At 34.1% G+C, this 24,775-nt stretch overlaps 1 protein-coding gene across 1 annotated transcript; it reads left to right on the top strand.

Moving 5' to 3' along the window:
- The first annotated feature begins 18,134 nt into the window (after positions 1–18,134).
- Positions 18,135–23,713, top strand: LOC131630205 (G-type lectin S-receptor-like serine/threonine-protein kinase At1g11300). Its single transcript, XM_058900987.1, has 8 exons — positions 18,135–18,380; positions 18,602–21,105; positions 21,235–21,342; positions 21,636–21,868; positions 21,967–22,177; positions 22,369–22,606; positions 22,680–22,830; positions 22,940–23,713. The coding sequence occupies exons 2-8, from the start codon at positions 19,821–19,823 to the stop codon at positions 23,243–23,245; spliced, it is 2,532 nt and encodes an 843-aa protein (XP_058756970.1). The 5' UTR covers positions 18,135–18,380; positions 18,602–19,820; the 3' UTR covers positions 23,246–23,713.
- The last annotated feature ends 1,062 nt before the right edge of the window (positions 23,714–24,775 follow it).

Here is a 24,775-nt window from a genome sequence, read left to right as displayed (position 1 = left end):
TTCATGTTCATAAAATTTTACATCTCGAGAGACAATGTACTCTTTGGTTTCTAAATCATACAATTTCCATCCCTTTTTCCCATAGGGATAGCCCACAAATATGCACTTTCGACTTCTACTCGCAAACTTATCCCCATCACGTCGTTGATTGTGGACATAACATAAGCAACCAAAAGTCTTCATGTTGTCAAATTTAGGGACTTTACCAAATAATTTTTCATAAGGAGTCTTATAATTCAGTACCCTAGACAGTGTTCGATTAACTAAGTAACATGTTGCCAACACACATTCACCCCAAAATGTATTGGTAAATGACCCCGAAATCAAAGTGCTCGCGCCACATTCATAATATGTTGATGTTTTCTCTCAACTCTCCCATTTTGTTGCGGAGTACCCACACACGATGTCTCAAACACAATTCCATTATTAAAAAAATAATCACGTAGACAATTAACTTCGGTGCCATTGTCACTACGCACTTTCTTTATCTTTTTATCAAATTGTCTATCAACAAGTGCCACAAAATTCAAAAACATAGTCTCAATCTCAGTTTTATTGCATAACAAATAGACCCAAATAGCACGCGAATAATCATCAAAAATTGTCAAGTAATATTGTGCCCCACACAACGAACGAGTTCTATAAGATCCCCATAAGTCACAATGAACTAATTCAAACAAACTTGCTGCATTATTCTCACTTAATGGAAAACTATCCCTATGCTGCTTGGCATGAGGGCAAACACCACAAGGTCCATTATTCTTGCTCCTAATAAACTGACTTACATGAGGAATAAACCTTAACACATTTTCTGATGGATGACCCAAACGTTTATGCCATAAATCCATTGTTGAATCCCCTTCCACCATCAAGGCATGCACCTTCGGAACACCCTAAAAAAGTAGAGTCCATCGATCCGTTCACCCACTCCAATCAACTTCCTCGTCATCCGGTCCTGTATTACACACAATGTATTAGTAATTTGAACGATACAATCGGAGTCATCGATTAGTTGAGTTACAGAAATTAAGTTGCAATTTAATTGAGGCACCAAAAGAACATTATTGAGCCGCAATCCACTATCCAAAATCAAACTGCCCTCCTTTATAGCTGCAACATCTTTCCCATCTGGCAATCCTACCGGTGTATTTCTAATATTTTTTACATTAATCATACAAGAGAAATTTCTTGTCACATGGTGTGAAGCTCCCGTGTCAATAATCCAGGAAATGTTATTCTTACCATGGAGGCGATCTTTAGTTTTGGAAATATTCAAAGCGTCGAGAATTTGTTGCCATTGTGTCGGGGTAATTCCTGATATACCTGCTGCCTCACTTGAGTGTGGTGGTGCATGAGACTGTCCACCATTACCACCGCTGCTACAACTACTTGTTGTGGCTTTGTTGGCGCGCATAGGTGTGTTATAGGTGCCTCTGCCACGCCCTCCAGAACGGCCTAATGTGTCTCTGCCATGACCCGGTCCACGACCACCACGAGGACGGTCCCCCCACCACTCGGGGAATCCATGAAGCTGAAAACATGAGCGTTCGTCGTGTCCTTCTCTGTTGCAGTGAGGACAAAATTTTTCAGAATTGTCCACAAGTTTAGATTTACCTCGCATATCAGCTGTAGCTTTAAAAGCCATGACATTGTCACGGTTTCGATGAATTGAAGATTCTCCTTGCAACAGCCTCTCGTCTTGAACAACTCGCTGATATGCTTGATCAATATTTGGTAATGGATTTTGAGAAAGCAAATTTGAGCGAATCGTCGCATAAACCCCATCAAGGCCCATAAGAAAATGATGCAGATAATCTTCTGCACTCAAATCAATCACTTGTTGGTTGATGTCACAGGTACACCCTTCATATTTGCAATTTGGCTTTTTGACATAAGTCATAAGTTCGTCCCATACACGAGACAGACGACCGAAGTAGGCCGACACCTCTTCACCTTTGCCTTGCTTGCATTCTCCTAGTGATGCCTTTAATTGGCATATACGAGTACCATTCACAACACAAAATCGTTGCTTGAGATGTGTCCACAAGGATTGTGAATCATCATAATAAGAAAGAGTAGAGCGCAATGATGGCTCGCTCGTGTTTAGCAGCCACGCAATGAGCATCGACGGCACTGCAGTCCAGTCTTCCAATTTCTCAGGTGTTGTTGGTTTTGGGACTTTCCCTTCCACAAAACCGTATTTTCGCTTCGCTTGCAACGAGGTTCGAATTGCCCTTGCCCATTCGTCATAATTCGGGCCACGCAGTTGTATTGGTGTGATCACGTTGCTGGGATTGTCATTGGTGCCGAGAAAAAACACCAAATCCACCTTCTTCTCCTTATTACCACTTTTGTCACCAACGTTCTTCTCATCATTATCACTGTTATCAGCCATAATCTCTTATGGTGCTTGATATGGAAGAAGAAAAAATATGTATTTAATTTTCCCTAGGATATTCCCTAGCTCTGATACCATGTTAAATTCACCACAGATGTAACATGTGAAATCTCTATCTATTCATTCTTTAGAGTCACTATATATACACATTACAAGACTACCTGTTTACAATCTGTTACAAAATCTACTAATCTTCAGAATTCCAATCATAAATGACTCCTAAATATAAGGCAACTGCAACAGCCAAAAACAACACATAATTGTGCAATAATAACACTAACCTCCACCAGTGAAAGATAGAGCAAAATATGCCATAAACTGATAAATCTATAATTGTGCAATAATAACAATAACTTCCACCAGTGGAAGATAAAGCAAAATATGCCATAAACCTTAATAAATCTCAATAAATACACTTACACTTTTGGATTGGGTTACAATGATACTTTCTCACTTGGAATCAAACTTGACATCAACAACTATTTTTTGCATGGTGATTTTGAAGAGAAAGTATATATGAAGCGACCATCAAAGTTTGTTGTGAAAGGAGAGTCATCTATTATGGTATGTGTGCTACATATGTCTCCTAATGGTCTTACATAGTATTCTCAAGCATGTTTAGCAAATAAAATATTGCATGTTTGATAGAATTCGTAGTGAAGCTAGCCATATTTTTTTTTATCCTTACTCATCTAATTGATGTATTTATCTTATTAAATGATATTGTCATACATAGTAGTGATCAATAAAGAATACTTTTGTTGAAACAACATCGTTCTTATTAATAGAAGATAAAGATCTTGGTAAATTTCGTTATTATTTGAGTAAGGACCTTGTGCATGTCTAAAAGTATGGGAAAATTTCAACAAAAAAGATTTCTAACAAAATAGGGTCCATTGTAGTAGTTATGAGTTTTTAATTTTTAATTTTTAGTTTTAACGGTCAACTTCAAAACGAATATTTATTTGGGTTAAATGAGTTTGATGTTTTAAAAGCCCAACGTTTGCTACTTTTTCCATCGGTTCATCTATAGTCCGATGTAAAGGTCCAAGTTTGCCAGAGATTTCCCATCGGTTTTGCTATGGCCCGATGGGAAAGCCCTTATAATCCAATTTCATTTTATTTACAAGTTTGCCACCGCATTTGTTTTTCCATCATTTGAATTAAATACCTGATGTAAAATCACTAAATTCAATTTTTTTCACATCAATTTGTTATTTAAGCTGATGTAAAATCGCTTCATAAATATTTTTCACATCTTATATTTTTATACCTGATGTTAAAATTGTTTATCAAATGTCATTTTTTTAGTAGTATTTTCTTACTTAATTTCAAAACAGTTTTACACAAAATCTCTAGACCAAAAAAGTAAGTTTAATATTTATGTTTTTCTTTTAAAGCAAAAACATTACAATCAATAGATATCGGCTACTACTCCAACTACCATTCTGACTAATGTCAACCACTACTAACTATCATCTAGACTATCTTTGATCATCCTTTTAACAACGGTTGATCACCACTTCATCCATCTCTGATCTCGAACTTGACCACTATTGGTCACTACTAAGTGCACCACCTATTATCAGTCTAACCACTATTTTATCCACTAGTCACCATCATTGACTATTACTTTAATCACTATTTCAACCACTAAAAACCACCACTTTAAACATTAACACTCACTACTCCAACATGTATATATCGAGAACACTAACGGTTAGCTAATATTATCACAATTACTATTATGAAATAAATATATTATATATTTGTAAAATTTTAATTATTTTTCAAAATCTAATTATATAAATTATTTGAATTAAGATATGTTTATGATGAATTTTATTTCTATGTTTTTAACTAATTTTATTTTTTAAATCTTTGTAACTCTATTAAAATTGATTTAAGTATAAAATTTTTTAAGCGAAATAAACAATTTAGAAATAAAGTTTTACAAATATAAAAGAAAACACCTATTAACCTGAGTATAAAATACTTTTACACTGAAAATCAATGAAAATGTGTGTTTCACCAAATTACATTAATATTTTAAAAATTTATTGCATGAGTTAGCACATTAGTATTTCTTTTATTGAATTAATGTACGTTCATTATTATACTCTTGTTTTCTAAAAACTATTTTAAAAGATACAATGGACATATATCTGAAAATTTATAATTAAAACCAACTTCATTTTTTTGTTGAAGTAATCAACCTTACGTTCAACATACGTTGATAAATAATGCATAAGACGGAACAATATTATAATTTGTGGATACAATATTTTTATGTAGTTAAATAATAGATAGTAAAACACTTACGATAACAACGTAAAACAATATATATTTTGCACTTACCATTGTATTCTATTTATTTATCAACATTCAATAAAACTAAATTCGATATTTTCCTTTGACTGATACAACATTTTAATGCGATTGGATAATTAAAACACTTAAGTTGATATCAATATAAATCAAGATATACTTTGCATCTATCCTTTAATCATGCATTGAAAAAGTAAGCGTAAAAAGAAATACTCTTGCAATGTGGACTTTTTAAACAAATAACTGACATATAAATATATTACTAAGCCAACAATAATTTCAATTAGATATTTTAACACCAAAGCTACTATTAGTTATTTGCAGTGCGTTAAAAATATATTTAACAGAAAAAGGAAAAAAAAAAAAATCAATAGAAGATTTAAACCAAGAGGAGCTTAAAAAAATACTATCCAAGAAATAAATAGAATATTAATGTTTCCTCCAGAAAAATCTCCCCTTCTTCAGAAAATATGCACACTGATTTTGTTTCCTCCATGTAAAAAGAAATTAATCTCATAAATTTTCACAATTTGAAGAAAAATTATCCAAATCTTAATTAAAATTCATTCAATATTCGAGACATCTCAAATAATCCCAACTTGAGTCATCAATGTTATTATCTTACATATATTGCAGAAATTAGAAACCCTAAACTCCTTAAAAATTGAGCAAGAAATTATGATGAGGAAACTTGTATTTGTTAAAAGTATAATGCGTGACAAATCCTTATGATGTAGAGTTGCTAGAAGTTTTTAGAGTTAGTGTTATGTTAAGGAATGGTGAGAAGTTTTGTATACCGTATTTTCAAAGTAAATTGAGTGTTACAACCTAAAAGAGTAGTAACAACACTTTCCTCTCTCAGGAACGTGGAAAATGAGTAGTTACTTTGCCTATTACTCTGGAGAACATTGCCACCCTCTTTTGACTTTCTCTCTCACACCATTATGGGTAGAAACACATCCCTCTATGCGTCTGCATAAATGGGAGAGTAATAAATTTTAGATCCGTTCATAACCTTATGATTTCTATCAATATAGAAATCAATAAGATAACTCTAAACTAATTCCTACGAGTCAAATATGTCATCGACTTGCATGCCTTAAACTCATACTAGAATTTAATATGAGAATGAAAACGGAAGTGTATCTGCGTTTGCCATTAAAATTGTTGAAGATTTGCGGGTATGTGATATTCCGATTTATAGAGTTCCTTGAATCTCTTCTGATGGGGATGAAGAGAGAATCCTGATAAACTGTGTTTTGTCAACTCCTCTACAAAGTGGGACCATAACCCATATAAATAACCGTAAGGTCATTTCTTAGTTTTCAGTATTCTAATATGACCCCTCATCAAATTAGATATTGACTCATGTATCTACACAATATCCTTTCATGACATGTAGGAATGTCAATTACATCTGTTAATGGAGATCCACATGGAGATTATTTTTTCGAAACTCCAAAGTTGGAGAATTTTTTTCCTGCGGGAATGAGGATGTAGGGAAAAATTCCTCCGATGATATTTTAGAACGGTGATCAGGGAAGTAACCTCATGCCTGCAGATTCTCCAACCCCGAACATACTATTAAATGTTTATATTTTATATATTATATAGCATATAATAATATAATTTTACATTTTTTTATAAAAAAAAAGTAGTATATTAAAAAATGAAAAAAAAATTATAGAAAAAAATTGTTAACAACTATAAGTGGTTTTACATTTATTTTAATTTTTGATACAAGACGTGTTTTTATTTAAAACAAAAAAGAAAGATGTAAAATTTATGTGTTTTTTTAAAAGAAAAAAAATAATGAAATACTAGTGTTAGACTTATTTTTGATCTAAAAGTATAGAAATTTTCTTAAGATTCAATCTCCGTGGGAATCCGAGGGAATGGAGATGGAGAAAACTGTTCTCCCGTGGCGGTGATCGGGGACGGGGGAAAAATTGGGGGGGGGGGGGGGGCGGGGAAGCATCCTCCGGACATTCTCTGCCCTGTTGACACCCCTACACATATCTCCTTAGCCAGACTTAATATCAATTAGACCACTTTAATTTTTGCTAGTTAAATAATGACCCTAACATGTAACATTACATCTGTGACACAAAACTCTAACAATCCTCCACTGGTCACATATGTAACTTTACACACATGTTAGACTTTATGAGCTCAAATTTTTTCATTATATATTTCAAGCATATCCAAATTATCTCGTCCATTAGTCATACCACTATATAAAACCCAAGTGATTTTCGTTATGTTGATCATAACTAAAACCCATCAGTGATAACCAATAGTGACATAACTAAATAACATAGATTCGTCATGAAATGTGTAGCATGAAAATCACATGAAGTTAGCATGTACATGTCAATTTTCAACGGGTCCTACTTTACTTTTGTGAGATCATTCAATAATTTTATTATACGAAGTATAAATAGCCTAATGTCAAACTTAATAAACCAAAATATTGAAAAACAAAGTATGCATATATAATACCAAATATATAACATAAAATTCATAAATGACTAACTCCCAATAAACTAAATATTCCTCCAACTATAAAATATTAATGTAAGCATTGTGCTCATGAAAGACCTTAGGGGGAAGACATTTTGTAAGAGGACTTGCTATCATGATCATTTGTCCTTAAGTGGTTATATGGAAATCTATCCATTTTGTACTCTTTCCTTAACAACTATGAACTTTATGTCAATATATTTTGACTTAGTAGAACTCCTATTATTGTTGGAGTATAGGACGACTGGTTTATTGTTACAATATAACTTAAGTGGTCTTTCAATTTCTTCCACAATTTGCAGTCCAGTGACTAGGTTCCTCAGCCAAATATCATAGTTGAATGCTTCAAAACATGTAATAAATTCTGCTTCCATGGTGGATGAAGCAATAAGAGTTTGCTTGACATTGTGCCAAGAAATTGTACCACCAGCCAATATGTAGATATAGTTTGAAGTGAATCTTTTACTAACTTGGCATCCCTCAAAATCTAAGTCAGAATATCTAGTGATCTCCAACCGGTCCGACCTCCTATTTGTGAGCATATAATCTTTTGTTCTTTTTAAATACCTCATAACCTTTTTGCCTCCTTTCCAATGACCCATTCATGGATTGATCAAATATATGCCTAACATCTCAACTATGAACACAATATCCAAACGCGTACATACTTGGGCATACATCAGACTTCCTACAACCGACACATAAGGAATCTTGTGCATTAGTTGAATTTCTAAGTTTCCTTTTTGGCACTGGCTAAGACTAAATGTGTCTTCCTTAGCGATTGAAGTATCCCTTGTTTTACATTCATGCATGTCAAACCTTTTAAGTACCTTTTCGATATAGCTCCTTTATGATAATCATAGAACACTACAAAAAATCTTTTGTATAGCCAGGGATATTTTCCAGGGGTAAAGCCCCTAACTAAAAAATAACGTTGCTTGGGGTTAACCCCCTCGCAATGCACAAACTTTAAAAAAATAAAAATAAATTATGTTGTATAGGTTTATCCCTCGGAAATATTAGAAAGGGGAAATTTTGTATTTTTTAAAAAATACATTGCGAGGGGTACCCCAAGCAACTAAAAAGGTAAAGCACTATTTTATCAATGGTGAGATAAAGTAGACATTTGCCAAGTGTAACCCCAAGCAAATTGAAAAGATAAATTTGTGTTTTCAAAACGTCACATTTGTGAGGGGCTTCCCCTCACCATTTATGAGAGTTCAATTTGCTAGGGGAGCCCCATCAACAACTACATTTATTACCCACCCCTCCCAATCTAGTATATTACATCTCTTCTTCCTCTAAGCTTTCATTAAAATTCTGAAAACCATTTTCTCTTCACATTTTTTTCTTCTTCCTCTCAACAACAATCAAATTCACACTCTTATTCTATCAACTATTATATCAAAAATATCAAGTAATTATTTTATTTCAATGATTCAATTTTATATTTACTTTATTTTGAGTTAATTATAATGTTATTTTTTTAATGTTTGGGTTTCATGTATCAATTAGTTTCTTTAGTGGAGTAAAATTTTGGAGTAAAGCTTCAAATTTTGCAGCAAATTTATCAATTTATTTCAGGTGCAATTTTTTTTTAAGGTAAAATATAATAGTTTGTGATAGTTGTAAATATATGTGTGGTTGCTATGACTATGTGAAATTTTTTTAAAGCGGTATATTCTTGAAAGCATTATATTCTTTAAAGCGGTATATGTTTTTGAAAATTTTGAAAGTAGTATATATTCATGTCGCTATATCCCTCGCCTGTTGTATGTTGATTTTCTTTCGTTCCTCTAGTAAATTTAGTAGATTTGTGTTATTTATTTTTAAAAAAGGTATATTTTTATATACTTTAAAAAATGTATATTTATATTTTGGAAATTAATATTTATTACATTTATATACTATAAATAATTTATTTTTTTAAAAGTATTTTTTTAAAATAAAATATTTTTAAAATTAATATTAATAAATAGTATATTTATTGATTTTGAAAATCATCTAATATTCCCAACAATAATTAAAACATTATATATATTTATTATATTAATAACAAGTAATTATAATTATAATAAATAAAGATATATTATTATAAAAACAACACTACAATCGGTGAGGGGTTTAACTCCTCACTAAAATCCAAAACGCATGAAATTTGCAGGGGCTTAGCCCCAAGCTAAGCACTAACACACTGCACCACTCTGTGACACCTATTTGCGCCTACGTATGTGAGACTGCAAAAGTAGAACTAGTGCTTGCATTTAGCGAGGAGGAAAACCCCAAGCTAATTAGCTAGGTGGTAAGCCCCACGCAATGTATTTGCGACCCTTGTTTTACCTAGGGGAGCCGCCCCCTCGCAAATTTAAGATTTGTGAGGGGTTTTTTACATTAGTGAGGGGTTAAACCTCTGGCTAAACGCGTTTTTTCTTGTAGCGGAATACCATGGGACCAATCTCGATGTATCTGAATTTCTAATACAAAGAAGGCATCACAAAGATCTTTCATTTCAAAATTTCTTGATAGAAGTTTCTTCGTTTCGTACATCATGCCTATATCATTTATGGCAAGCAATATGTCATCAACATATAAGATAAAAAAAATGTACTTGCTCCCATTGAATTTGTGATACACACAATCTTCAATAACATTCACCTCAAAACCAAATGAGATAATTACTTCATGAAACTTGTGGTACCATTGACGAGACGTCTGCTTTAATCCATAAATGGAATATGTCAATTTGCAAACCATATTCTTTGTGTTTCCTGACACAAAGTTTTCTGGTTTCACCATATAGATTGTTTCATCAATGTTGCCATTGAGGAATGTCATCTTGACATCCATTTGACGGAGTTCCAAATCATAATGTGCAACAAGAGCCATGATTGTCCTAAAAGAGTCTTTTGATGAAACTAGAGAGAAAGTATCTTTAAAGTCAATTCCTTCCTTTTGGGTATAACCTTTAGTGTAGCGCCCGTTTTTACTTTAATTATTTATGTTATTGTGTGTTGTGTGAATTAATTGACAATTATGTGGATTATGTGATAACTATGTGTTTATTTGATTTTTATGTTATTTTATTTGTGAACTATTAGTAAATAATATAAGTTAGTGAGGCTATTAGTTATTGGGCCTAAGTTAGTGTTAGTAATTGAGGGGTACTAATTAGAGCCCATTAGCATAATGAGAAAATAGTAAGGGTTTAACAAAAACAAGGGTTTTAGAGAATTAGAGAGTTAGAAGCTTATTTTGTGAAAATTTGGAAAAGAAGAGAAAGGAGAGAAGAGTGAAGAGAAGAAGAGAATCTAATATTGAAGGTAGAGTTGTCTTCAATCCAAAGCCTAAGGTAAGGGTGAGATTCTTTCATGATAAGGGATTGTAAGATGATGTTTAGGGTGGGGTTTTGATTCTATGTCTAGTATCCATGAATGTTTGTTGTAAATTGAGATGAAATTGATATGTTAATTCACCTTAAGATAATGATTCTATGCAAGATTGTGAGTGGGTATGTGAATAACTTATGAATTAATGTGTGAATGTGAATGTTGGTGAAACCCTAACTTTGAGATGTTAAGAGAATCCATGAAATTACCTTATGTGTTATGATTTGATGTTTATCATTAATTCTATGTGTTATATATATGATATAAGCATGAATTTCGTGATGAAAACTGAGCTGGAAATGATTTTGGGTTGAAAATGGGGGTAATGGATTTGCTGTCATCGTAGAGAAAATTCTACAGAAAACGCACAGGGCACGTCGCACGGTGTAACGCGCGTAGCGCTGTTGAGTTTGCGCAGACCTTCTTGGCAGAATGTAGCGCGCATCGCGCGGGTACGAAGGTGCTTAGCGCCGAACGTTTTGACTTAGCGTGCGTAGCGAGCTTACGGGCGCATAGCGCGGTTTGTAAATTGGAAACTTTGTATTGATGTATCTTTTGATCTGTAACTCCTTTTTAAGTGCCGTTTGAACCTCCATGAAGCTCTAATTAATGTTTTCTAATGGATATGACTTGAAAACCTTCTGATATCTTTTTGAATCCTTTTCTTGAATTGTACGTTACTAATTTAAAGATGTTTTGTGAAGTTGTATGTGATGTATGCTTGTATTCCGTGACGATGTGATTGAGATGTGGTAAATTACTATGATAGTAATGATATGGTTATTGCCTTGGAATTGAGTTGGTGTTTTTTGAGATGATGTATGACGTGTTGCTTATGTTGTTTATGTTGCTTATGTTGTTTAAGTGTTTGTGGATGTGCATCATCTGAGCCGCATCCATTACATTGTTTGAGACGACCTTAATGGTAAATGTTTGAGACGGCCCTAGTGAAAATTTTTTGAGACGGCCCAATGGAAATTGTTTGAGACGGGAGTTTTACTTCAATGGTACCACATGCATGTGCATAAAGTCAAGTCGCATATTGAGTTGCATTTTAAATATTTGTGATTATGACGTGAATGTTGTGAAGTGTTGATGATGTAGTCGTGCTATTGAATGTGTTATTGTATTTGGATAATAACATTGTTGTTTGTGATGAGAAGTGGTGAACCATGTATGATTCTTTTCCTTGCTTTGAATATTATCATACGTTCCTTTATACAGTTTGATATCTCACCCCTTCTGTTCGAATGTTACCCTTTGTTGGTAACGTGCAGGTAGCGACGTGGAGTAGCCGTTTACCTTATAGCTCGAGTCGGTGTGTCTATGCTCTGATACGTAGCACTTGGGGGATGTTTGCTTGTTGTGATTTCGTTGTTATATCTTGTTGGATTTTGTTGATGTTATCATTTTGTTGAGACATGTTGGATAGTTATTGCCAGGTTGTCAAAGATGTTATGATTTAGATTTATGTTGTTCTTTGAATTTTGCTGCGATATTATGAACTATTTAAGGTTGATGTTTAATGAAGTATGATTCCTCCATTATAAGTGTTATGTATCTTTATATATGAGCGTGCATGAGATTTGTTTAAGTTGATATATGTGACGCCTCAAATGTGATGTTTGTTTTGAGATTTTTGTACTCTGATTTTCCTATTAAATTGTGGGGTAGATTTGGGGTGTTACACTTAGCCACAAGACGAGCCTTATACCCAAAATCCAAATATTAATTAAAACAAATTCAATATTCGAGACGTCTCAGATAATCCCAACTTGATCTAAAAATGTCATTATCTTACATATATTGCAGAAAATTAGAAACCATACACTTCTTAAAAATTGAGCAAGAAATTATCATGATGAAAATTGTATTTTCTAAAAGTATAATGCATGACAACTCCTTAGGGGGGTGTAGAGTTATTAGAAGTTTTTAGAGTTATTGTTGTGTTAAGGGATGATGAGAAGATATATACACGGTATTTTCAGAGTGAATTAAATGTCCTTCACAATCTTAAGGTTGATATATGTATAAGAGTCTCTTAGGTTTGAGTCTTAGAACCCAAAAGAATAGTAACAACACTTTCCTCTCTTCGAAACATGGGAAATGGGTATTTACTTTCCCTATTACTCTGGAGAACATGGCCTCCATCTTTTGACTTTCTCTCTCATACCATTATGGGTAGAAACACGTCACTATTTGGTTTCCATAAACGGGAGAGTAATACATGTTAGATCTATTCATAACCTTAATCGTTATAGAAATCAAGAACAAAACTTTGAACTAATCCCTATGAGTCAAATATGCCATCAACTCACATCCCTTAAACCCATACCATAATTCAATGTGAGAATGAAAACGGAAGCATACTTAGTTTGTTATTAAAATCATTGAAGGTTTGTGGGTATGTGATATTCCGATTTATAGAGTTTCTTAGGGTTCCTTGAATATTTTCTGATGGGGATGGAGAGAGAATCCTGATAAACTGTCTTTTGTCAATCGCTATACAAATGGGGACCATAACCCATATAAATAATCGTAGGATTATTTCTTAGTTTTTAATATTCTAATTTGACCCCTCATCAAATTAGATATTAACTTATGTATCTACACAATAACCTTTTATGACATATATGCCCTTAGTCATAGACTTAATATCAATTAGACCACTTTAGTTTTGGCTAATTAAATAAGACTCTAACACATGTAATTTTACATTCTTGACCTGAAATTATAACAATACATGCAACATGCCATATAACTAAGAAATGGAAGAACATTATGATAAATGGGCGCACACAATAATAGGTGGGTGACAAACTACGTTGCTTTGGGTGACAAATAATATACGTTCAATTTTGGTGAATCGAGTGTCACCCATGATTCCTTTGCAAATATACCAGTACACAGTCCCTTGTGCACGAGGGTTTGTAAAGGGCATAGTGATTTAGTTTATCCGCCTCCTCTTATCAAGACAAGTCCCTCAAACACAACAGGGAAGAGTCTCTTAGGGCGTTCTTGGGGCGAATCCCTCAAGTATACTTAGGATGGACCCCTCAGACATACTTGGGAAAAGTCCCTCAGTTATGACTTGGGGTAAGCCTCCAGTTGTCAATGAGGCGAATCCTTAAATTTCAATTGAGGTGAATCATCTAACGTCTGTTGTTGTGAATCCTTAAACGTTAGTAGGGTTGTTCAGAAAAATTCAAGAACTGAACCGAGCCGAGCTGAAGTTAAAATAACTAAGCGTTATGTTCGATTAGTGGACAAAACCACAATGCACAAACAGTTCTAGAACCGAACCGAAATGAAATTGAACCCGGACCAAACCAAAATTGAAAATGAAAAATGCTTAAAACAAGCTATTTTTTTAAAAATAATTGAAAAATAGCTTAAAGGTTCAATTCTTTGATAAACAGTCCAGTTTGGAAAAAATTGTCTTTTAACAGTTCATAATTTTGAAACGGTATACCAAACCAATAATTTTTGTTTAGTTCGATTCTTTGTAAATTGAAACTGTTCTTTTCAGTTTGAGTGAATTTTTACTATGGTTTGGTTCAGTTCGGTGAATTTTTTTTTTGAATAACCAATTTTTTTAAAAAAATTCCAAAAATAACAAGGTTTTCAAATTAATTACCAAAATATCATTTTTTTACTAAAAAAAACACGTTGTCGCCAGGGGGGTGGCGATAACGTTGTGGGCTTTAGTGTGGTCGCCAGGCCCACTGGCGCCTATGTTGTATCCTTTAAGTGTTGTCGCCACCCCCCCTGGCGACAACACCCCCCCCTATTTTTTTTTCTTTTTTTTGGTATTTTTTTCAACTGTTTTTTTTTTTTCTGTTTTTTTTATATTACTTTTTTAGTTGTTTTTTTTATATTTTTTAAGATGGAAATATAATACCAATATATTAAACATAACCAAAATACAAATTACATTGAATTGAAAAACAACACAAAATACATTAAAATGAAAAACAACTCAAAATACATTAACGATACAAATAAAAATCCTATTGCGCGCCACGTGGACCATGGTACGATCCACATTCAGGTTGTCTAATGGGTCGTGTAGACGGGTCACGAGTTGGTAATGCCCCCTATTCCTGCGACGACGCCCCCCTCTATTTGGTTCGTCTTGTGCTTGAGTCGACGACCCCTCAATGAAATCCGGGTCTTCAACATCTGTGGGCCGTCCTTGACCTCTAGAATTCCCTCCATAGGATAGGCGGGTGCCCGCGGCGCTGTCAAAGCTTTGTCTAGGCGGGTTGAAATTTCTCCTAGTGGGTGCGGCCTGGAAGTTTTAGAAGTTGGTGGTGGAGCCGGTTTGGTTAAAATACAATGGTTGTGGTGGTGTGTTGAGGTCAAATTGTTGGTTGGTGTACTGTGACGTTGGTTGGTCGAATGTGGTGTATTGCGGGTATTCTTCTTCTATGCCCATGTCGGGGGTTATTGGTGGTGATCTTGAAGAGCTCCCCGCATGGAACTCTTGGAAATGTGATCTGGAAGAGCTGCCTACATGGAATTCTTGATTTTGTGGTTGAGTTTGGGATGGAAAAAACTGGTGGTATTGTTGGGAATGTTGTTGGTAAAAAGGTGTTTGTGGTTGGATTGGTTGTTGGTGGTAACTTTGTTGTTGTTGTTGTTGGTGTTGTTGTGGGTAATGTTGTTGTTGGTAATTTGGTGGTGGTTGTTGTTGTTGTTGGTAATTTGGTGGCGGTGGTTGTTGTTGTTGTTGGTGGTAATTTGGTGGTGGTTGTTGTTGTCCTCCAAAATATGGAGGTTGTGCTCGCGGGTCAGCTAAATAGAAAGGGGCAGACACAATCATTTCAGGATTTGTGACCGATCTGTACCAGTTGACATATTCAACAGTTGGCTTCATTTCTTGCGGCGCCACAGGAAATTCTAGAACATATTTGGAACGACGAGCCCATATTTTACGCTGATCTATTGCAAACGTCTTGTAATTTTCTACGTACCACTGTTCGTTAACCTTCGCCAAATGCCAACGTCCCAAACAGTCAGGTTCAGGTGGGTCAGGGATACCTTGATGCATGCCGAATTGGAGCTTCACACGGTCACTTTGGTGCATCTCCACAGTGGTGAACCGTATGATGGGTGATTTTGTCGTCCAAATAGCCGCCTCGTCAAGGTCGGGTTCGTGATCCAATTCCAAGTAAGGTCTCCAAATAAACTGCAAAGCAAATAATATTAATTTCAAAATATAGAAGATAGTTAATTTTATAAATATATTTTGAAAATGGAAATTTTTAGTGGTCTTACCTCTTGGGGTCCAAGTCGATCTAATAGTTGGCGGTAAAAGATGATTTTGGACGTTTAACGTAGTCCACAATCCTAGGGCCAGGAGCATTCATCGGTCCAGCACGGGTCCTAAATCTCGCTATATCCTATAAAAAAACATTACCCACAACCTAATCTTTGTTTGATTTCTGACAGGCACGCTTCTATTGACAGCGCATACAACAATCCGGCAAATGGTTGGCACAACCCTCTGTCTAAGCATGTCTACTGTATTAGGCATATAGCACAGAATTTTATAAGAGAGATCAAGGATAAATTTTTGAAGAACCACTTGGTGAACGCGGGGTATGCCTTAAACCAACCTGGATTTCAATACTACCGCCGAGAAATAGCGTTGACAAATCCAGATGCAGGGAGGTGGATTGACAACATTGATAGAGCAAGATGGACTAGGTCATACGACGATGGGGCTAGGTGGGGCCACATGACTACAAATCTTGTGGAATCAATGAACGGGGTTTTCAAAGGCATACGAAACCTACCTGTAACTGCCATTGTTAGTGCTACGTATTTTCGGATGGCAACTTTGTTCGCCACACGAGGTAAGAGGTGGAATTCAGTGTTACAAACACAACAGGTATATAGCGATGTCTGCATGAAATATATACAACAGGAATCTGCCAAGGGTAACACTCATCGAGTGACCGAGTTCGACCGTCATGGCCACACCTTCAGTGTCAAAGAAACAATTGACCATAACCAGGGGCTTCCACGACAAGAGTATCGCGTCAATATCCCAGGTCGTTGGTGCGACTGTGGCCAATTTCAAGCATATCGCATGCCTTGCTCCCATGTCTTTGTAGCATGTTCACATACTCACTTTGATGCATTATCTTTGGTATCAGAAATTTATAAAGTATCAACGTTGCTCAACGTATACGACAATTACTTTCCGGTGGTAGCAATGGAGGCATATTGGCCTGTGTACGAGGGGGAAACAGTTTGGCATAACGATTTAATGCGTCGGAATAAAAGCGGTCGACCAAACAGCAGGCGTATTAGAACCGAGATGGACGTAACTGAAAAAATGCAGAGGAAGTGTAGTATATGTCGTGAGGTAGGACATAATAGGACCAAATGTCCCAATCGTGGATCTAGCTCCACAACATAGTTTTTAGTTTCGATGATATTTGTAATTTACTTTTTCAATGAAATGAACTTTTTTTTATAAATTTTATGGGTTACAACATAAAAAAGATTACCAAAAAAATAATGGATTCATGATACATATTGAAAGAAATTACCAAATATTACCATGGAAAAAATATTTGGAACCAATAATATTTACAAACATTTAAGAGAAAATATTACCGAAAACATTAATGTTGAAAGTAAAAAATTACCGAAAATATAATACCATGGAAAAAAAAATTATATAAAAAAATCATGTTGAAAGAATATTTGAAAAATATAATATAAAAAAATTTAGAAGGAAATATGTTAAAGAAAAAAAAATAACAAAAAAAAAGAAAAAAAAATATGGGGGGGTGTTATCGCCAGGGGGGGTGGCGACAACACCTAAAATTTACATGTATGCGCCAAGCCCACTGGCGACCACGTTTTGGGCCCAGTGTTGTCGCCACCCCCCCTGGCGACAACGTGTTTTTTTTAGCAAAAAAATGACATTTTGTTAATTAATTTGAAAACCTTGTTATTTTTGGAATTTTTTAAAAAAAATTGGTTATTCAAAAAAAAATTCTAGTTCGGTTCAGTTTTTCTCATGATCTGACCATGAATAACCAACATTAGTTGAGGTAAATACACACGCAACATTAAATGTGATTAATTGTAATTTAACCTCCGGAAGATTTTGGAAAAATGTCACAAATTTTCGATAAAAAATCATAACTTTCATGAGTTTTATCGAAAATTTCCTATAAAATCATAACTTTCATGGATTTTTATCAGAAACTTAGAAATTTCCGATAAACACTCTTGAAAACTTTTACCAAAAATTTACAAATTTTTATCGAAAATTACCTATAAAAACTCTTGTATTTCTTACCAAAAATTTCGAAATGTATGTTTATTGAAAATCTCAATAATTCTAATAAAATTCATACGGACAATTAAAAATGAATTAGTGGAATTTGAAATTTTGATATGTTACCGAAAATTTTAAATAAACTATCGAAAATTTCATACGCAGTTTTTAATTTAAATGATTGAAAATTATGAAAATATATGGGATATGAAATGGGATGGTTGGTTAAATTCTCCCAAAGCGGCAAAGCCACTGCCATCCCTAACTAACAATATCAATGAGTACTGAAACTCTTCCTTCCGCGGCAAAGCGATCAAAATCACCGCGATACTGAGACCGTGAACAAGATCGGAAATCGTCGAACTACGAGAAAATGATTGCAAATTCTACTAACAAGCTAAAGATTCCAAATATGGTTTGAAGCATTCACATTTTTGCTTAGGTAATAAAACAACAACATTTTTGCAGTTCTGATTTTGTGGTTTTGTGGCTACTTTTTGTGAAGTTTAGGGTTAATTGCAATGTTATCAATCATTATCAATATAGCTGTTTGTTTCTGGTACTTTCAAATCGGGATTGCAATAATTGCATTGAAATGAATTTTTAGTAATGTTTTAGGCATCATGTTGATTGCTAAATCATCGAGTGGCTGTAATGTTTCAGAGGTTATTATCATTGGATAGTTCAGTTAAGTCAGCTCGGTTGGTAGCTGTGCAGAGACATACCACTTATTCACCTTTAAAAGGTGAAATTTCAACACTAGGCTACTTAACCAAAAAATAAGTATCACTGGATCAAAATAGCAGCGGTGAGAACCATGCATTCAAATCTCAATTTAATAAGACATGGCATAAATATTTATGGAGTAGATCCCTTGGCCTCAATCGAGGGTTTCAAAGCAGAGCTGCTAGGAATTGACAACTTTTATTAACAACTTGGTTGGTAATGTCTTTCTTACCTTATTTGCTTTCTTAAAAAATGGAGGTTTCTTATATGCCTATGGATCCCATTTGTAGTAATCTGTAATAGATTATTAAGTTTTATAAGCTGATTTGTTCTAACAGAGGAAACATGAATTTTTTTCTTCTTTTTATGATGATATTTGTAAAGGAAAATGATTTTTGTACACCCATACACCTACTCAACACCTTGAGATAGAAAGAAATAGAGAGTGATGTGATAAATGTTGATGTTGAAACTGTGTTACAATTATTAGTTATGTGATCCCAGTATGGTTTTTGGATATTTATAAAAAATAGAAGTGATTAAATTTGAGGTGGCCAATGGCAAGGACTGTATGGAAGCAGATTGGTAACTATTTATGATCCACAATTTCTGTTTTGAGATAAAATGATTGTTTTGCATATTCTGTTTATAGCTTATCCTACTTTGACTGTTGCTCACAATTTCGAGGATCCGTTTTCCTATTCACTCATTTTAACTTTTTTAGTTTATCATATCATTGACTTTTTATGTTCAAATTAATCAACCATTTTATACTAAACTTGATGAGGTTTCCTGTGATGTAAAAAATGAATGATTCAAAGCTATAGTTTTGGAAAGCACTAGACAATTGGTATTATTTTATCAATTATGTGAGGCACTTACCTAAGGAAAATTTGAATACATCAAAGTGATAAGGGACAACCTTATTAAATATGGTTTGTGAGACTGAATCAAAAAACCTTTGTCTCTACAATCTTAGTGTGCATCTGACATAATTAAATCAATCAGTCTTTGTTATTTGAAATATAGCAATCTTCAGAACCCTTATGGTTCACGAGACTGACTTTAAAAAAGAAGTATCGAATCCTAATAAAGAAGAAAGCGTGTCTGTTTATCTATCATAGTGTAACTGTTGATCATACTGTTATTCTCCGTAATGGATTTCAGCTACTGTGCATATTTGTTCTCTGTTTTGTTGGTTTTGTATTTCTATTTGTTACATGTTAGTGTTGGTATAGACACCATCACATCGTCTCAATATATCAATATCAAGGGCAATGAAACTCTAATCTCCAAAGATGGTAACTTCACGTTGGGAGTTTTTAGCCCTAAAAACTCTACAAAACGATACGTTGGAATTTGGTGGAAGTCTCAATCTACAGTCATATGGGTGGCAAACAGAAACCAACCACTAAATGATTCTAATGGGATTATCACAATATCTGAAGATGGCAATCTTGTGGTATTAAATGGACAAGAACAAGTCATTTGGACATCAAATGTTTCCAACATAGCATCCAATACAAGATCTGAGTTTTCAGACTTTGGTAACCTCGTCCTTTTGGAAAGTACAACAGGGAATGTCTTATGGCAGAGTATTCATCAGCCTTCAGATACATTACTGCCTTACATGAAACTTTCAACCAACAAAAAAACAGGTAAGAGTATAAAACTCAAATCATGGAAAAGCCCTACTGATCCATCCGTTGGCAACTTCTCTTGTAGTACTGTTGAACGCCTACATATAATTGAAGCGTTCATCTTGAATGGAACTCGACCATATTGGCGCAGCGGTCCCTGGAATGGCAGGGTCTTAACTGGAATACAAACAATGTCAGTTGCATATTTTTTTGGTTTTCAAGGAGGAGATGATGGTGAAGGGAATATTAATGTATATTATACAATACCAAATGATGAGAGTTTTTTGATCTATCGTCTGAGTTCACAAGGAAAATTAGAAGAAACGGTGTGGGATGATGAAAAGAAAGAAATGCAAGTTACATGGACAAACCGGGAATCCGAGTGTGATGTATACGGTATATGTGGGGCATTTGCAAGCTGTAATTCATTGAGTTCCCCAATATGTAGCTGTTTGAGAGGGTTTGAGCCTAGAAACATACAAGAATGGAATAAACATAACTGGACTGGCGGGTGTGTTAGGAGGACACCTTTGCAGTGCGAAAGGGCCATCAATAAAACCACAAGTACAAAGGAAGACGTGTTTTTGAAATTGCAAAAGGTTAAAGTTCCGGATTTTGCAGAAGGCTTAGCTGTTCCACAAGAAATGTGCATAAGCTTATGCTTGAGTAATTGCTCTTGCACTGCGTACTCTTTCGCTGATGGGATTGGTTGTATGTCTTGGATCGGCAATCTACTTGACATACAGCAACTCCAAGATGGAGGACTTGATCTATATGTTCGTGCAGCCTATGCAGAACTTGGTATGCTCTAGTTGTTGTTTGTTAAAGCATTTGAAACAAGATCATTAACTTGATTGTATCTCTTAGGAGTTAGTATTGTATTGTATTTCTCATATTTTAAATTTAAATTTAAATTTTTTATTGATGCAGATCAAAGGAAAAACAAGACAATCATCATTATAAGTACAGTTATAATTGGAACTTTCATAATTGTCATTTGTGCATATATCATGTGGAGAAGGACACCAAACCAACCAGGTAACATACTATGTTCATATATTCAACATGAGTCATAAAATTTAGGTTAAATAAATGTTGCGATCATTTAAGCTGAATGTCTAAAATAATTTTGTTTTTTATGTTTTTTCTTTTGGTAATAAAGGTTGACAACGTACACTTTTACAAACTAAAAGAACTATTTTGTTAACAAAAAAACTTTTAGTACTAACTTGTAGCAAACGTTTAACTTAGAGGACCACAAAATGTATTTTGTTTAAAATTTACTTTTTATTGATGAGAAACTAAGCTCTAATTATTTGTTTTCACTGCAGCTAAACTGTGGCTCTTAACTAAATCAGCAAGGAAAAAGAACAACAAATCTTTCCAACTATTTAATAAAGGTGGATCACCAGAAGGTTATGCTAGTGACAACGTTATTGGAGAAATGTCCCAAGTTAAACTTCAAGAGCTATTAATGTTTGATTTTGAAAAGCTTGCATCTGCCACAGACAACTTCCACTTGTCCAACAAGCTTGGACAAGGTGGTTTTGGTCCAGTATACAAGGTATCTTAAATGAAATAAAGTTACATTATTTTAAAACCACAATCATTTGTCAATAAAAGAACCATCGTCTATAGCAGTTGTTCTATATTTTCATCTAGGGGAAACTGCAAGATGGTCGGGAAATTGCAGTTAAAAGACTTTCTAGAGCATCTGGACAAGGGCTGGAGGAATTCATGAATGAAGTAGTTTTGATTTGTAAGCTTCAACACCGAAATCTTGTAAGACTTGTTGGTTGCTGTATTGAAGGCGATGAAAAGATGTTGATGTATGAGTACATGCCAAACAAAAGTTTGGATGCATTCATCTTTGGTTAGTTCTTTGAAGCCCCTTTTAACACTTTCTCATGCACAATTCCAAACTTTCATCTTTTGCTTTATAGCTTGTAGTATAAAATATTTTTAAAAAAAAACAATTGTTTCACTTCCTGGGATGTTTTTTCTGGAAGCGAATGATTTTGACGACTTAACTTCAAATAATATATTGCTACTCCTATTTTTCAGATCCATCAAAAAATAATCTCCTGAATTGGAGCACACGGTATAGCATAATAGAAGGAATAGCTCGAGGATTGCTATATCTTCATAGAGATTCTAGACTAAGAATTATTCATAGAGATTTGAAGGCAAGTAATGTCTTGTTAGATGAGGAGTTAAATCCCAAAATATCAGACTTTGGTATGGCTAGAATCTTTGGAGGGGGAGTAGATCAGGCCAATACTAGCAGAATTGTTGGAACCTAGTAAGCACTTTCCTTATCCAATATTTTAGTAGTATTAATTAATTTGAGAATAAATTTTTATATTTTAATGCAGTGGCTATATGTCTCCTGAATATGCAATGCAAGGATTGTTTTCAGAGAAATCAGATGTTTTTAGCTTTGGTGTTTTGTTACTAGAGATTCTTACGGGGAGAAGGAACTCTAGTTTTTGTGACAACGAGCGTTCATTGAGCCTTATAGGATTTGTAAGCCTCAACAAGCTAATTTTTGCTCAACTATGGCCTTTTTTATTTTGCTGACTCAACATTCCAATATTTGATTATTTCCATTCTCTTTTCTTTTTATCTCATTTAGGTTTGGATGCAATGGATGAAAAACAATATTTTATCGCTAATAGATCGAGAAATATATGATCCTAGTCATCACAGTTACATTTTAAGGTACATACATATAGCACTTTTGTGCGTACAAGAACTTGCTGTAGATAGGCCTACTATGGCTGCAGTAATTTATATGCTTAACAGTGAAGCTGCATTACTTCCTCCAAGTAAACCTGCATTTATCCTGATGGAGAATATGTTGAACTCAAAGCGACCTGAAGAATGTCAAAGTGTTAGTTCGATCAATAATGCCAGTATTACAGAAATCCGTGGCAGATAGCTCACTAAGGGCTCTAAGAAATGTTTTTAATATCAATAAATATGGTCAACTCTAAAACAACTCTATAGATTTTTGCATAGATATCAATTATATCCAACATATCAAATTTTCAAATTTTGTTCTTGTTAAGCTCTCGGTCGAAATCTTTATTGTTTATTGATTTGAAGGTGGTATTCAAGAATCTATTTTCTTCTTTATAAAGTGACAATTTGTTTCAATATGCTTAGTTTAATTTGTGGAAGTGGTTTTGTGGTCTTGTTTAATGGTATAACTTCAATGAAAGTTCCTTTGTCACGATTAGCTCCTTTAGAACTCGATGAATCAAATTACTCTCACAAATTCTGAGTTTTCTCTAAACTCGTCTTCTGTGCTAGTGCGTTTCTAGAAACTAATGATTGCTTAGTTTTCCTACACCAAGTACCATAATCAATTAATGACTTCTAAGGGTGTATTTGTTTCAAGGTTTCAAATTACTTTCTTTGGAATAGTATTTTCAGGATTATTATTCTCTGGATTATTATTCCCATTTATGTGTTTGGTAGAGATTAATGTTTCCTAGAAATAATTGTAAATTTGGTTAATTTAAAATTACAAAAAAAAAAAAAAAATTGTGATTAGTAGTGGGAAGTTATAGTTGGTCGAAGTTATTCCCATGAGAATATTATATTCTCACCCTTTAAGCCTTGGAATAAAAATAAAAGAAGCAAGTGTAAATAAGATTCCTTGGAATAAAAAGTTCCTTGGAATAATTTTTTTAAACTTGAATCAAACATAGGAATGTTGGATTCCCATAGTCCTATTCCTAGAAATATTTTTTCTAACCTTTAAACAAACACACCCTAAGTGTTCTCCATAAGAGACCTGGACAAATGACTGACAACACTAACGTAGAAGACAATATCATATTGCGTATCTACCAAGTAAATCAATTTTCTAACTAATCTATAGTATCTTCTTGGGTCAATAGGTGTGTTTATTTTTCTGTGAGATATTGGATCAAACTCTAATATGGTTGAATGGTAGCTTCTGGTTCGATAGAGAATAAGCATGAGGTCGAAGCTTGTTCACATGCTGTTGTCGAAGTAGTGCGTGTTATAGTCGAAGTTGTTCTAACATGCATTAGTCGATATTCCTAGGTTTGTTAACATGTCGAATTAGGCCTATTTGTTAAGCCCAATTATTCAAGTTAGCTTGTATCCTAAGTTAGCTTGGAATGAGTATTTTGTGAAAAAGCTCATTAATTTAGTATGTTAGGTTTATTATAAATAACATACTAGTCTCTCATTATTGCATACTACAAGTCCTAATTAGGGTGTGAGAGGTTATTTGTTATTCTGTAACACTTGTAATCTTATTTCAAAGAGAAAGTAAAGAATAACAGTTTATAATCAATTTTATTGTGTATTTTCTTGCTTCCCTTTCTCCTACCCTTGTGGGTTTCTTTACAAGAAAGTAAACCTATTATACTTTGTTATTGGCATCGATTTCACAAAAAATTGGTGCAGTGAGCGTGAAAAAGATGTTGTCATC

Source organism: Vicia villosa, unplaced genomic scaffold (assembly GCF_029867415.1).
Source record: "Vicia villosa cultivar HV-30 ecotype Madison, WI unplaced genomic scaffold, Vvil1.0 ctg.000659F_1_1, whole genome shotgun sequence".
Taxonomy (NCBI): Eukaryota; Viridiplantae; Streptophyta; class Magnoliopsida; order Fabales; family Fabaceae; genus Vicia; species Vicia villosa.
Note: the sequence above shows the minus strand (reverse complement) of the source record. Positions and strands in the feature narration are given on the sequence as shown.